Source organism: Tachypleus tridentatus, chromosome 7 (assembly GCF_004210375.1).
Source record: "Tachypleus tridentatus isolate NWPU-2018 chromosome 7, ASM421037v1, whole genome shotgun sequence".
Lineage (NCBI taxonomy): Eukaryota > Metazoa > Arthropoda > Merostomata > Xiphosura > Limulidae > Tachypleus > Tachypleus tridentatus.
The window spans coordinates 183,088,954-183,105,249 of record NC_134831.1 but is presented as its reverse complement, the minus strand read 5'-3'; the positions used below and the strand labels follow the sequence as shown (position 1 = coordinate 183,105,249).

General features: G+C 30.9%; 1 protein-coding gene across 7 annotated transcripts in view; it reads right to left on the bottom strand.

The window, feature by feature from the left end:
• Window positions 1–205: 205 nt before the first annotated feature.
• LOC143257424 (LIM domain-binding protein 2-like) overlaps window positions 206–16,296 on the bottom strand; it is a 72,942-nt gene continuing 56,851 nt past the window's right edge. For 5 of the 7 annotated variants that reach the window (XM_076516078.1, XM_076516079.1, XM_076516080.1 and 2 more), the window contains 7 exons: window positions 15,126–15,194; window positions 13,919–14,041; window positions 11,034–11,123; window positions 9,650–9,773; window positions 8,899–8,949; window positions 5,077–5,195; window positions 206–3,865 (listed from right to left, as the gene is read on the bottom strand). In XM_076516078.1, the coding sequence (XP_076372193.1) occupies window positions 3,536–3,865; window positions 5,077–5,195; window positions 8,899–8,949; window positions 9,650–9,773; window positions 11,034–11,123; window positions 13,919–14,041; window positions 15,126–15,194 (906 nt within the window). In that variant the 3' untranslated portion in view covers window positions 206–3,535. The remainder of the gene's footprint in view (window positions 3,866–5,076; window positions 5,196–8,898; window positions 8,950–9,649; window positions 9,774–11,033; window positions 11,124–13,918; window positions 14,042–15,125; window positions 15,195–16,296) is intronic. The other 2 variants (XM_076516081.1, XM_076516085.1) reach the window with 1 other exon arrangement.

The window sequence follows — 16,296 nt, the reverse complement described above, 5'->3', positions numbered from 1 at the left end:
TACTAGTAATGCTAATTACAGAAAGTTATAAGCTGTTATTTTTAACTGTCAAATTATTTATATATATGACAACATATATGGATGACCCAAAAAATTAAAAAGTTCAGAAATGCCCAATGGAATTTTAAATGTGAATATTAACAAGATTCTAAAAACACAAGTTAAATGTAACTGAAACAAAGAAAGAAAGGAAAAAATTCTAACATTTAGGAAACTAGCAATTATGTTTATTTGACCAATTCTACAATGAAAAGAAAACAGTATGACAGGTAGTTTTACACACAAAAGGAAGAAAACATGATGAAAAGTCAATTAATAATCAATATATGCCTTGAAGTGCTCCTATCAGACACATTTCCAACATCTTTAAGAAATGGGCACATTTTTACAATTTAAAAAATATTCAAACATGAAAAAATTAGGTTTAACCTCCCTTCTCATTTAACCAAAGTCAAATCAATAAGATACTATAAAAATTGGTAACATTTCAGAGACTGAATTAATTTCCTTTCAACACTTGAAAACTAATGACCAATGTCTGAATTAGAATATTATTCACTGCAATTGTGAAAGTGAAATAAGCTAACAACCACTAAATATAACAAAACTTAAGTACTTCATACAGAGCCATCTTAGAAACTGAAGTAAATTACAGTAGAACCTCAACTTAAAAGGTACCTTTCCAAACTCTCTCTAAATATGAAACATGCAAAGCTGGTTTTCCATATTGACCATACTGGATTTCTAAATTTTAAGCCTCCCAGTCTTGTTTGGGGTTTGCAAGTTTCAGGTTGCCACAACAGAGCATTTTCAACAGAAGATCTCATCAGGGGTGGATTAGCTGTACTCTTTTTTTTTTTTTTTCCCTTATTACTGGTGTCAAAGTTTCAAGGTACCTCTCTTCAGTTTGGACATTAAACATTTCACATTCATTTTCAGTGTTTATTTTACTGTCAATGACTGAAGTAGAAATGTACTTAAACAAATCATCACTTGTGTCACTACTGTTTACATGACACCATAATATAATACTCTCACCAACAACAAATCACACACACACACACACACACACACATAAATAAGCCAACTTTTTTCCTATCTCAATAACAAATTGTGGAGTTTATCAGCTTATGTATCATCCTCAGTGTTTACAACAAGAATTTTCCAGGGTAATAAGGCTGCACTCTGAATCTTTGAAAACATTTATTACAGTACATGATTTGGAGTCAATCCAGTAAACACTGCATTTGTCTGAAAATTGGTTATCCTTCTTGGAATATTTGGAATTTATCATGCAAAAACGGCTCGTTTGGGTTGAGAAAATATTTTACATAGAATAGCGAAACGTTGTTTGCTCTTCTATGTAAAATATTTTCTCAACCCAAATGAGCCGTTTTTGCACATAAATTTCTCAACAAGTGGGTTTCTCGACATCACTGATTGGAATTTATCAGTATACAGAACAGGCATACAAAGATAACTACAAGGAACGAGACTACAGACACTGCTCTTAATCTAATATCACAGTGCCCATTACTGGAAGATTCAACTTGGTTACAAGTAGTAGAAAAAAGAAGAAAAACTGAAAAGCTTTGCTCTCAATAGCACAGTGCCAACCATTACAAGATACCCATTAACAGAGGTTCTACTGTACTTTTCTCTAAAATACAAACGAAGTGCATGTTAAACCTTATTATATTCTTCCAGTTTTACTTTTCCTTCCAAAATACATCATTTTAAATTTAAACATCCTTGAAAATATTTATTGAAATCAAAAATCTTAAAATCAACAAAACTTTGTTGTGCTGTCCAAAAGAAAAGTGCTGTCCAACCTCACTTTTTTGTTTGGTTTTTTAGTAACAGTAAGTCACAATTCAAAGGAGCTCATGTTAAAATGTGATAAATTTATGCTCTTTTTCAAAGACTTTTAATTACAGACTAAGTTTATTTATGTTTATTCAGAAGGAAATAGAAAAAACAAAATGAGTACGTCTTACCGAGATAAATGCAGAGTCACAATGTAAAATGTAAATTCACAAGTAATAAAATTCTTATCATTTAATATTTTTATTAGGATAACACTACAGAATGTATTAGTGATTGGAACAGAGAAGCAAAACATCCTGGGAGAATAAATAAACATGATGAAAAACACTAAAAGTACATTATGTGGAATATACACATTTCTTACAGCCTAGTATCGAAACACCGGCCTGAATCCAAATCATGTAGAAATAATTCTCTCATTGGGCTTAATTTGAGGATTGAGCAACTTTTAATTGTTTACGTTAGTAGAAGTATATATTAGGAAGTTTTTGCTACATATTTAATGCTGTTTAACCCACTGACTGCTAATTCACCATGTAGTTCAATGTGAGTGTGCCTTTTATTTATGGCTCGCAAAAACTGTGTGTGTTTAGAGCAGCCACAGTCCATGGGTTAATGTTTTTCACATGAACACTAACACTTAGTGTGATACTAAAAGCTACTGGACTTTACAAAATACATTATAAAATTTGACAAAAAGCCAAACATTCTGGAAATTAACTATTAGAAAACAAATGCAACTAACACTGTTCAAAGAGGCTCAGGTAAGATTTACTTACACAAAACTCCACAAATCTAAGCATTTATGATATAGATGAATTACATGACAAGTAGACTTGGATCCTATCATAACTTTCAAAAGGCAGTACTGGTCAAGATGACCAACTTTCTGTTTATTATTCAAAACATCAAGTACAATAATGGCCAGGGGTCCACAGTTCCAGTTTGTTGTTCAGATTGTGAACAGGCAAATATGTTTTCTAATAATGATGCATCTTTGGACAGGACGTTTTGTATTTAGAGAAAAAAAAAAAAAAAAGAGGTTATTTTCAGTATTTATTTATTTTAATTAGTTGTTAATATTTTACTTTTCCTATCTTGGCCAACTTCTAGCATACTCTGCACGTATACATTTCTTTATCATAACAAAGAACAAAAAATGAGAAATGGGAAAGATAGTACCACAAGTTTTAAATGGTGGGAAATTATCTCCTATCAGTGTTCTTTTATTCTAAAAGCAGCATTAAACATATTTTCCCTGTGAAATGTGTATTAGCAATTTTTTAAGTTCCTTCCAAGTTTTACTATTAGAAATTTAACACTAACCAGTAATTTGCTAATTAACTAGTTAGTTTCAAGACCTGTACTTTAACAACATTTGTGTCTACAAAATAAAAATAAGTGGCTTCAATTTAAAGGCTTTTCTTTCAAAAATGGATAAAGATATTTTTAGATCTTGTTGGCTTACACCTCACAAACTTTGCAACATACTAACAACTACAATTCTTTAGTTGTATCACTGACTCTTGTTCTCCAAACAATGGCAACAAACTCCTGTATACTGCTTTTGTCTACAGATTATCTCAAGTATCATGGTGCTGGTTAGTCATTCCAAGGAAGAAAAAAACCTCTAAACCTGTTATACGTATAACTCCATATATATAACCTCAGGATAATGTCTGACCAGCTCTCACAACTTCTGGAGAAGTTAATGATTTATGGATGGTGATGACTTCTTGTCATTTGGTTTAGATGATTGGGGTCCATTAGTGGTTGGCCCTCCACCACCTGATGATGTGGAAGTTCGATCCTGCCCTCCAGCACCTGTGTGCGGTCCTGACCAGGTAGACATGGCAGAAGTATTTGAGCTTGAAACAGAAGTCATTGGGTTACTGGAGTAGTCCTCACCATCCTCTAGCCCATTGGCTGCAGCTGTTGAAGCATCGTATTGTGTGTTCTCTAGACGAGTAATCAGACGCTCATCTTCATCTCCAAATTCTCCCCCCATCAGGGATGGTTCTCCAACAACCATAACATCCTTTAAATACACAAAACTTTAGACATACTAAAGACAGGATAAAAGTTGAGTAAGTAAAGAAAATTACAACTGAATGTATTATTTACATTATCAACTAGGATTACAATGTTTATAAAAATCAAGGGTATGCTGAATATACACATCTTGTAAATGGCTAATTAAAAACACAACATTTTAAGATTGTTGTTTTGTAGTTAAGTACAAAAGCTACACAATGGACTATCTGTGCTATTCCCAACACAAATGTCAAAAACCTAGATTCTAGCATTGTAAGTCCACTAGAATCTGTGTTTTAAGAGGTCAATCCCTGATAAGTTTCTTTAAAGACAGCAACAGCTGATCCTGTCTATCCACCATCATATAACCATGTCAACAAATGCGTTTCAGTATCTTGTTTTGCTCTATGCTAGTTTCTAAAGTAGCAAACAGCTTTCTCATATAGTAGATAAATAAATCAGTGCATAATTATCAATATCTCACACCAAAGCACCAGTTATATGGTAGAGTGCAGTCATTTAGGTGCATGTTCTAAAATGAAGATGAAGTCATTACAGGGGTGTAGTTTCTGAGTCCATTATATAAAATGTTCTACTGTACAAATTTCTTGCTTTCATATAGAACACTTAATGTATTTATTTTTTAAACACTGAATTCTCTTTGTCCTATATTGATTGTGCTCTCACATGAAAAACTTTAGCATGTTCTACCAGCCATAAGTTATCTACGAGCGAGTGGAGTACAATAACAAAAGGTCAGGTATCTGTTTGTTTGTTCTGGAATTTTGTATAAAGTTACTCAAGGGCTATCTGTACATAGAAGCAATACACTAGAGAGAAGTCATGTAGTCAACACCACCCTCTACAAACACTTGGAATACCCTTTTACCAACAAAAGAAATGAGATTAACTGTCCCATTATAACATCTTCCACAGATAAAAGTATTCAGCAATGGGATTCAAATCTGCAATTCAGCAGGCCACAACAGACCCTTGTGAAGTATTTGCCACAAGCCAAATCACACACACACACACACTGTATGGGCTTTACGTACCATAGCACACAAATTTCTTTAATAACAAAAGATAAAAGAAAAACACATCTAAAGTGTAACTATGTGATAGGAATAAATAAAATAGTCTCACTAAGTACTAGATTATAGAAAGAAACAACTATTTACATAAAAATAACAACTGGTAATTACAAAGACAGACCTGAGAAGCAAGAGAAAAATTAGCAGGTCCTGGAGAGGTTGTATTTTTTTTCTTTATGGTTCCACCTCCTGCTATTGAAGACTTCCTTTTGCGTCGTTTACTGGGAGGTCGCTGAGTTTCTGAAAAGACAAAAGAAAATCTTTATAATTCTGTAAGAAAGAAACAGTTTACAAACCAACTCCAAAGTAGTTCACATTTATCACTAATATATAGTCAGTGTTTCAAACTACTCCTGAAAGTAGTTATAAAACGTATCCAATATTATTATCATTATTTTTAAGAGTTTACAAAGGGACATTAACACCACACATGTATGAAGTGATATGGCCAAGCCACCTCTTTTTATGATGTAAAATAAATTTATGCTTATATAGTTACAGTGCAGCTTCTTATGGTATTTCAAATTTACTACATATTTCTGATGAAACATTAGCAGTTTTTGGTTTGAAACAGTTGTATGCCCCAGATCCCTGGCATCATTAGCATGCTGACTGCACTTCTCACAACATGAATTAACTTTTGATCTCTCAAACAATCTGTACAAGGGCCTGAACATCCTTCATTCTGCTAAATCAGAGCACCACTTCTGATTCTGGTTATGGACTTTTGGTGTCTTGTGATGACCTAAGAACAAAATATCATCACACTTCCTCCCATTACTAAAACATGGCTGAAAGAATTACCGAGAGATGTACAGTAACAAACAAGTAAACTCCCATTACTGGTTACAACACTGTTGTATTTACAGTGACACTAAGTGCAGTTCCTGTTCCTAAAATATGATAATTAAGGGCACCTTGATAAATAACAAAGATTTCTGGTTGAACAGTACTGTTGTTACTTAGTAATACTGTGCTTCTATGACAAGAGTTTCCTGTTACTCTAACACAAGTGTCCGGTTACTTAGTAATACTGTGCTTCTATGACAAGAGTTTCCTGTTACTCTAACACAAGTGTCCGGCAATTTTTTCTGAACCGAGACTATTTACATTTTTTTTAGTATTGTCAGCTAAGAGAAACTGAATCAATTTGGCAATACATTTTAAACATACTACCAGTAATGTTCAAAAACTAACACAGTAAAATAATGTATCTCATCTAAACTGATCACGTGCTTCTAATTTTCTATCATCACTCTTTACAAATATGAGAGAGAAAGAGAAAAGAAAGAAAGAACAACAAAAAGACATGATAAGCAGAAAACACAACTTATCTACTGTCTTGGATAAACACAGTTGAACAAGTACTGTTCACAGTAAAACTGCATAATAAGTTTAGGTAAACTAAATATTTGTAATCCAGTGATTCAACTCTGTGTGTTAAGTTACATTAACACATACCAGAAGTATTAAACAGTTCCTTATCTTACACCACACCCTAACACTAAATATCTCAATGTCGGCAGTGATGTTACATAAATGTACAAGATATTAAACTTGAATGATAATATTTACATCAAGTTTGCACAGACATCTCCTATTGAAGATTTTGCTAACAATGACAGTTTAAGTGGAACATTTGTAGTAACTTGTACTTCTAATACAGACTGTGTGCATGTGTATAATGAAATTAAATAATTAATAATTACATCCAAATGAATAAACAAAATCATCAGGAAGGACTGCATTAAAAACAGTAAATCCCAAACTCTGATTAATTATAACCATAAATTTAAGCCATAAACAAAATACATTAACATGAAATAAAATACTGTGAACATTTTAAAATATATATATATACATATAGCTCCTGATGATCTGTAGAGAAACAAATGCAGATGAGTTTTGTATTGCTTCAATACGAGCATTCATGTTATTCCTACATAAAGCATTAGTGCATTCTGAATGTACATCTTTTTATTTAGAAAATGGTTTATTGCAATCATGAAATCAATAAAGCATGTTAAATATAACAGTTATTGACACTGTGAAATGTGGTCTAGAAAATATACATATTAAGTTATAAATAGAAGCCCCAATACAGAAATTAATTTTTCAATACAAAAATCTGAAAACAAGTTTCTTATCAGGTTTGTTCAACAGCCATTACATCTATCACTTCCTCTGTCACTGTTCTATATACACTCTGTAAATAAAAACCTACTTTTCAATCCAATTAAAATATAAAAAGTCCCTTTTGTTCTCAAGAGGTTATAACACGAAACTACAGATTTTGATAGGGTCATGCCCTACATATAATTTTCAAATCTAAACCACTCATAACAAGAGATAGTTTTAAAATTATCAAGTTTATATTATAGGTTTTGCTTTCCATTATAGTGAAGAACTTAATTCTTTTCTCAAAAGTCCTGTTTTCAACACTTTTTTATATAAAATATAAAGTTGTACACTTGTGCAATACGTTTGTTTGTTATCCAAGAATTTGTAGACAGCTTTAAATATTTGAAGGCTTAGCAGGTAGCATTCAAGCAAACTCAGATTTTGAAAATATTCCTAACAGAAACTGATGACATCTAAATAATAATTATACCTTACATCACTTGCATGGAAGTCTTGATCTGTATAATACCCATTACTTAAAAAAAAAAAAAAAGTTATTTAGCAATTCCATCCTTGTATTAGAGCACATCATACCATTACTGTGTAACACAGTGAAAAGTACATTTAACAGCAGTATTGCTTCATTAAAATGTACTGGATGCTCAGCATGCAAGACGTAACACACGAGCTACTTTAACTATTGGATTTATTATGTTAGAGACATTTTCAATTAATCAGTAGTTTTCTGTAAGAAATGCTGACTGTTAACCTGCTTAGGATGGTGACTATTAAACAAAAGACTTGTTCTGCTTATGTCAGCTATTGTAAGTTTAATCAGTTAGAGAATGGTGTTCTTGCAGTTTAACTTACTTTTATAGAGCTATATAGTATCATCACATGCAGCATTAGATTGTATATGTAAAAATATTTTTATTGTTCTATATAATGTATCTGTAAACCAAATAATGACTGTTTTAATTTCATTTATTTAGAATACCTATAAAATAAGTTTCCAATAAAATATAAGTCAGTAGTTATGATGGCATGTATTATCAGTAATTCACGAATATCAAACATTAACTTTTTTCATTTTATAAATCTCCAAAACGTCAAATTCTACCCTCTATTACAGCTTTAAAATAAATCTTTATATAATAATAAAAGCCATTCCATTAAAAAATCACATTCTAAATACAAGTTTAATAGGTTCACTAGGAGGTCTATTACAGGAATCATTTTCGAACATTAACATCCTTCTCATCAAGATTACACACTGAAAACCATTATGTTTTATCCCCAGCCTAATTGCAAACTTTATAGTTCTAAAAATCAGTATTCACCAATATATGTTACTTGTCATTCCACTGTTAGTTTATAAGCAAATAAAGTTAAAATCTTATTTTACAAAAAACACAGTATGTGGACAAACTGATAAACAAAAATAAAAATTAAACAACAGCAACAGAAACATTAATCAATCAATGATACGTACAGTCTGATTCTTCTACAAGTGATAAAGATTTAAAAACAAGTTTTACATGTTAGTATTAGTATTTATTAGTGTTTTAGTCCCCAAGACTAAAAGCTACTCTCTACTAAAAGTTGTTGCAAAGAAAATAGACACCAGACAAATTTTCATGCAGACACTGTATGTAAATATTTATGAAAGAATATGCAACTATAAATGTTTCCACTGCCAAAAGAAAAAAAAAAATGTTATAACTTTGATTTTATCACCACCACCATAGAAAATACTGAGAAGAAAGAAAACAACAGTTGTTAATTTTACTGAAAGCAGCGACCTTTTTTTACGATGACATACCTATGTCCGGAGGTGATTTTAGGTCATTTGGATGGCCGCGGTAGTTGGAACCTAGTGGGATTAACCAGTCAAATAAGCACATGTAACCAAACCCAGCCAATCTGTCCAGCGTGCTTGACCCAAAGCAAATATGAAAGAATTACCAAGCACCAAACTATGGGCAGGCAGACATGTTTTACTGTTTTCTGTAATTATTACTTACTCAGAATTCTATGAAAATTTCTTCATTACAATAAACAAAACCAATAAGCTGCCCCATTTTTTTCAATTTTCTTTTGGGTTTATGTTTTTCATTACATAAAAATAAAACAAGATATTTAAAATTTATTATTCAATGAATCAACTAAATTTTAAGACTTTGTTAAATTACGAAGCACGTGTAACTTCTGTAAAAATTGAACAAATTTACACATGCTGCGATTTGTTTATTTACTTAATAAAAGACTTAACAAAATTATCTTCATATAATGAAAGGATAAAAACTAATACAATAAGGACACTAAATACCCATGATATTGGACACATAAAATATCTGAACATTAATATCTCAGAAATTTCTTTTTTACAACAATAATAAAGGTTCATAGTTTCATCATAACCTTATTCGTAACTTATAAATGAATACTGCTTCAAGAATAAGCACATATTACTGGTTTGAACAAAGATAAAACTTTTGAAAGATATTAACATTTACAAACTTGTATAATAAACTGGAGACAGAGGAAAAAAAAAGGGGAACAAATCATCTTACCAGGAGGTGCCACCATCCTCTGCCATTTCTGGAACAGTGTAGTTTTTAGACAATCTCTAGGACTAAGGCCAAAAGCTCTATGGCGAGACATGAGCTCTTGCATGGGTTCTAGGATAACGCACAGCTGAACACAAAAAAAAAAAAAAAACTCAATACAGTACATTCTTTATTTCAGAAAAAAATTTATTGTAGGATGAAATGGCAAAAACTTTAGTAAATAAGAAAAATAAAGTCAATCATACACAATCAGAATTGTGAGGTTAATGTTTTGTTAGCTTGAGAATATGGCAATTTTTTCTTTCTTTTTTTTTGGGGGGGGGATACTATAAAATTGTCATACATGCCAGTTTTTAAGTCTGTATACTCCTTGAGAGTCTGAACATCATCATGTATCTTTACTTGCACATTGTGATAAAATGTCTATTAGGACAAATATTTGTACAATACAATGAAAATGCTTAAATTCTGAGAATAAAAGAAAAACATTGCAGGAAACAAATGTTATTTTCAATATTTCTTTTAGATGTAAGCCAGATACACAACAGGAGTTCTTTACTTTTATATAAACCATTCTCAAATGTTAGGGGTTTCTGATGAAGTGAAAATTAAATGAAATGTAAGAATGATTTTTGCCAACTGGATTAATGTTTCAGGTTATGAAACTAGTTTGTACATTAAATTCTGCATATCTCAGTTCTCACTTCTTTGGTGGGTTGACACAGAAACTCGCTTTATTTTCATTCTGTTCATCATATGATTTCTAAAACAAACTAATATTTAATATTCAGCGTATAGATACATTCTTGAGGACTGAAATTATGCTTACTGACAAATGTTTTTCATGATGTTTGGTGTACAATTCCTACAACCAAACACGACCTACAGGTACTGCAAGGAATGCGATACTATACTTGGAAGGACCAAGTTATGTTATCGTGGCTTCTTTTTAACTACTTGTAAATTGACGTGTCGGACTTGGATATAAACATACATAGCATCAAAAAGACGCAAATCCTATAACAAATATCATTTTAAGTGGTTTTTGAAATAACAAAAATGACATTGTTAACCCACCAACTGCTAATTTGTCATATAGGGTATGTTCTGTGTTGTATAATATTTAGAGCATGAAAAAATCTTCAACACACACAATGGACAATGCAAGTTAACTTTACTGTACGTTAGACGTATTTTCTTATACTGATTTAAAATATGTCATGCTGCACGAAATTAAAGTTCCTTATTTACAATTACACAGAGAAATTTGGTAACTTTTATATAACTACCTACTGAAATTTTGTATGAAATTCACACAACACTTGCTGTTAAAGTTGGAGAAAAAAAAGAAGCATTTTAGAGAAATAAACAAAAATATTCAACTCACTCTCAAGTAGTTTAGGGTAGAATTTGTTAACCCTTGTCTAGTGATGTTTTTTGACAACTGTTCTATTAAAGATGGATCTTGTTGCTGACTCTGAAAACAAACATCTAACTGTAATTGTTTATTAAACTGAAATAAATCATTACTATTACAGCTGTTTATATAATTACAGCCTACAATTTCTGTAACACACTTTCTTTCACTGTTGCCAATATTAACACGAACATATCCTGTTTACATAAATCATTACTGTATGTATTATTATTACTGAGCAAAAAAAACTTAATGAAGTCTTGTGTTCAGGTACTCTGATCAGATCAGAATCTGGTAACAAATAAAAACACCACATCTGTTCTATAAAGATACTGGAGTGTTTATTCCCAGATTATAATAGATATTACACTAGTAAGTACTCAGTAACACACAATATTTCAATACAAAGACTTGAAAAGGAGAGAATGAAATACTATATCATGTAACAATGAAGAAGAGATGACAACCAATGTTAGACTGAACACCGAGATCAGTAGAATTGAAAAACTGAGTCCAAACTCATGTTTTCAGTGACAGAAATCTTCAATTACTTACACTTTATCAATAAAAATAAAAACTACCTGTCTCCAGTGACAGAAAAGTTAATCTATCTATTTAAATTATTTTACGGACTTTAAAAAGGTTAATTGTGTTGCACTCTTGGTTTACTCAGAACCAAAGCTTTGAGCCACTTCAACTTCCCACTGCGAAAAGTAATCGTTGAACATTTCAGACACACTAAGATACTCAAGAAAAACATGTTAATCTACATTGTTATTCCTCAAGTTACATCAGATTTTAAAATGTGAATAATCGTGTAATTTGTTTAGAATACTTAAACACTAATGTAAAGTGTGTCAAAAGATAAAAAACTTACATTGTCATGATCAATCTTGAATTTAGTAACAAATTATGCAAACTAAAGTTACTATACATTCATCCAAAAGCATGATATAATTTCCTTCATACCATATTCATTTTACAGTAAACACAAGTGTGTGAAGCTTCAAAATATTTTGAACACAGTGATAGGAAGTAAGTCACAAGTAGTAGTCACAATGAGAAAGATTCAGGACGTTGATAAAACATGGATGCTTCACATAGCATTAACATCTACAACATTTCAATACATTCAGAGAATTCAGGCGAATGGGTGGTACAAAAATCAGAAGTTTTAAAAAAGGGAAGAATGAACAACTCAAATTTATGGTAGATTGTGCATGGTATGGCTTATAACCATAATCCAAAAAGTGGCTCCTCCTAGTGAGAGTATGTCTTAATTTATTCCCATCTCCATGAATTCATTAATACCACATTCAAAAATATCTCCATACCTACATTTTATCTGCATGCAATTGAAGATTCCCATATAGGGCAGTCAACATTCACCCCCTCTACTTTTAGCCAAGGGGAGGAGAAATATATAATTGAAATCAACTATTAATATTAAGTAGTTATGTACATTACACATTACTACTTAAATAACCACAAATTTGAAATTATTAGTTAATTAAAATGTATCAAATTTATGTGATTTGCCAACAAAATTAATATACACAATTTCTTTTTTTTTCAAGACAAATATATTTTAATGTCCAAACATAAAAACAATAACATCTATAATAACAATTACTAATAGTTATTAAAAATGATGGTTTATATACAAAAGGTTTCTTTTTATATTTGTACATTAAAATATATTTGTGTTAAAAAACTAAATTATGTGTAACCTTGTTAGCAAATAACAAATTTAATTATCTACTAAATTCAAATCCAGATTTTCAATTATTTGAAATATTAGTACGTAATATAACAAATCGATGACTCATCCAAAATAAGTAACAATACATACTACTCAGGATATGTATGTACTCAGTAACTATATATCTGGATATCTTAAGTCATTTAAATGTCACCATTCACATTGTATATAGTTTTAAGAATTTTCTTTATGTTCATAAAACTTTCCTAACATCTTTTACAAATTAAAAAAAAATCAAACATTTATAGATGTAATTTTAGAACAGTGAATAAACGTTCTAAAACTTAACTGTAGTATCCAAATATCTGTTAATATTAGCAGATTTTAGAGAAACTGCTGAGAATATAGCCACTGCATGCATAACAAGTAACCAGGTAGCATGCCATGCAGCCTAAGCAACCTGCAGAACACAGGGTAATAGAAGCAATAGTTTCATGGTTTTCCATTTTCTGTAGCTGAGATAGTGGTAATCTGAACTATCACGTCTTCAGAAGATGTGCTCAACTGAACCCTTACTTCACATACCAAATTCCAAGGCAATCCATTATGAAAAACATCAAACACTGAGTTTCTTTGATCCCCCCCTTCTCTTCAAAACAAAAGCACAGAAACTTAACTTTTATGGATTCTTTTCTTTCAAATTCAGCACACTAGTAGATCTTTACAACTTACAATTAGGTTTCAAATTTGGTCTAAATACAAGTCATGCATGCAAGATTATTCCATATGTACTACTCAATTTTTACCAAAGTTTCTGTGCACACTCACACAGTCATAAGAAGTTATCCACTATCATACCCTAAAAATAAGGCCTAGCTAACTAAATGAATGGATATTTTCTGTAAAATTCTTATAAATTCTAAAAGTGTAGCCACCAGTTTGGCTACAAATTTCGATTTCATTCCTTAAGTTGCATGCAAAGTCTTTTTTAGGCCACATCTTTCTTTTCACACCTAAATTGTTTTTGATTAGATATAAACAAGCTGGAAAATATAGCTCATATTTTCTCACTGACATAGCAACAATACTGAACTGACCTGGTTTTTCTCACTGGCATAACAACAATACTACACAGAAATTATTTTTTTCTTACCTGCAAGGCAACAACGCTGCGTGGGACCAGTTCTCTGTGTGCTCGGGTTGCAAAATGCCACGATTTTATCCTCATCAAGTCATCAAAAGTAAATTCCAGAATCAATCTTCCTTCTGTACAAACCTATCATGGTAGGGTAAAATTATATAATGATGGACAATGAACAAAGTTTATACAGGAAACTGCACATATGGCTATAAAATTGGTGACTTTATTGACATGTGTTGTAACACAAAGCTCCAAATTGCAATTTACATACATACAGTGCTCCAGATAAACATCTGACACAATGACTATCTTTCTTCTCAAAATAAATATCGATGCTGTAAACTTCATATTTAAGTTTTAGTGACTTGTCATCCAACACCAGATACTGTGACACAGTTTCACTGTGTTTACTAAGTATTTGCTCTTTGTAGTTTAACAGTAATGTTCTACTGAGAAACAAGAGATGTAACTTCAGCAGAAATTCAATACAGTAAGTGCTTGTTTGATGTTCATTGATAAAATTACACTTGTATAATTTTCAGTTTAACAGTAAATCTAAGATACTGGTATTTGCCAACCAGTAATATCTCCAAAAAGATTTGTAATTTTATTTTCCTACAAGTAAAAAGAACCAAACAAATAGATAATAGCCTATTGAAACTGTCTCTGCTACCCCAATTTGTGCTTTTTGCAAAAGTCATCTTTAATAATTCTACACGATGACATCTAGATTTCTCATTTTACATAAGCAACAAAGAAAAATTGTTTTATCCAGGGAAACACGATTTCTAATTAGTGGGCAGCAGAAAAAAAATCAAAAAATCAAAGCTTGAGAAACTTAATAAAGGAATCAATAAAAATATTAGACATTTTAAAAAATATATTATCACATTGCACTAACATTCTTGCAATGGAAATCATTCTACACAAGAAACTGTCATTAGGCTTAGCAAATAATGGTTGAAACTTAAAAAACAAGCAAGTAAATAAGTTAGAATTATCACAAATCTATTTAAATCTTTAAATACTCTTTACTGAATATAAGAAAATTAAACTAATGGATTCTGAGTAATAAAACAATTAAAATTTGATATTAATAGAACAATACATAATAAAAAAAACACTTGGTACCAATCAAAATGAAATTACTTATACCAGTCTCTGGAATTTTCTTATGTGTAAATGGATAAAAAGAAAGTTATTCAATGACTCTACTTACAACAATAGCATTATCTTTAGCATATTGTTCCTTCATGGGATCATTAGGGTACTGGCCACTAACTAGACCCTGCAAAATATAATTAAAATCTTTATGCATTTCTAGAGTACCTTAAATTATTCAGTATGAAAATTTTTAGCTCAAGGTTTTACATCAAACATATAAAAAAAAAACTGAAGCTAAAGGTAACAGACAGCCTGGTTGCTTTTTGTGCCATAAAACTCCAAACTCACCCACCTAAAGCTAAAGTGAAAAATTACATTTATTAAATAAAACTAGCCAAGATCAAACTATATACATTAAAGCTTTACATACAAGTTGTTTCTCTCTTTTTTCTAACTTTATTTATAAAGCCACTTCTTAAAATAATCACCTTCTGCTGTCATTTTTGCACACGTGATGTACTATTCATTTTTGTTTAAAGGAATATTATTTAAAGTCAAATAAATATTAATATTTTGTCACACAAGCACATGTGAACAAAGATAAGCAACTGGTTTGGTTTTATTTATTGTACCTAATTTATAAATTACATCAATTTTTGAAACTAAATAAATTAATTTAAATTAATATTTAATCAATAACATTTTTTCCACCTTATTCAGGTTCTAATCCAACTTGTTGATAGATGAAGTAAGTGAAAGATAATAATCAGTGACACTGAGAAAACCCACTTGATAATGACCGAAGAAAGTTGAAACATTGTTCGCTCCTCTATTAATGCCTTCTCTACCCATTCCAGCTGTTTTTAAAGATATAAAAAAATAAGTGATAGTTTTCTGTCTGTGTTATGCAGGTTATGCCATATGGAGGGCCTTTTATAGGAGAAATCTTAAGAATACTGCAAAATTCTGATATTTCCAGCTTGTACAGGTTTTTGTCCTATGCAGTTTCTGGTTGAGACAGGTTTTATTATATATATATATTTTTTATTACATACCAGCAACACAAGTGTGGGAACTGATTGTAGGTTATGTAAATAATTGTTATTTACATTTAGCAACTCACTTTACAAAAATATCTTAATTTACCAAGTCTGTGACCTCACGTTTAAAATGTAACTTCTGAAGTCTTATTAAAAACTCATAGCCACTATGTACAAGAATTATAAGTTATGAATTAAAGTAGACACTTTACTGAGTAAACCTACAATTAATATTTTAATTGAAGA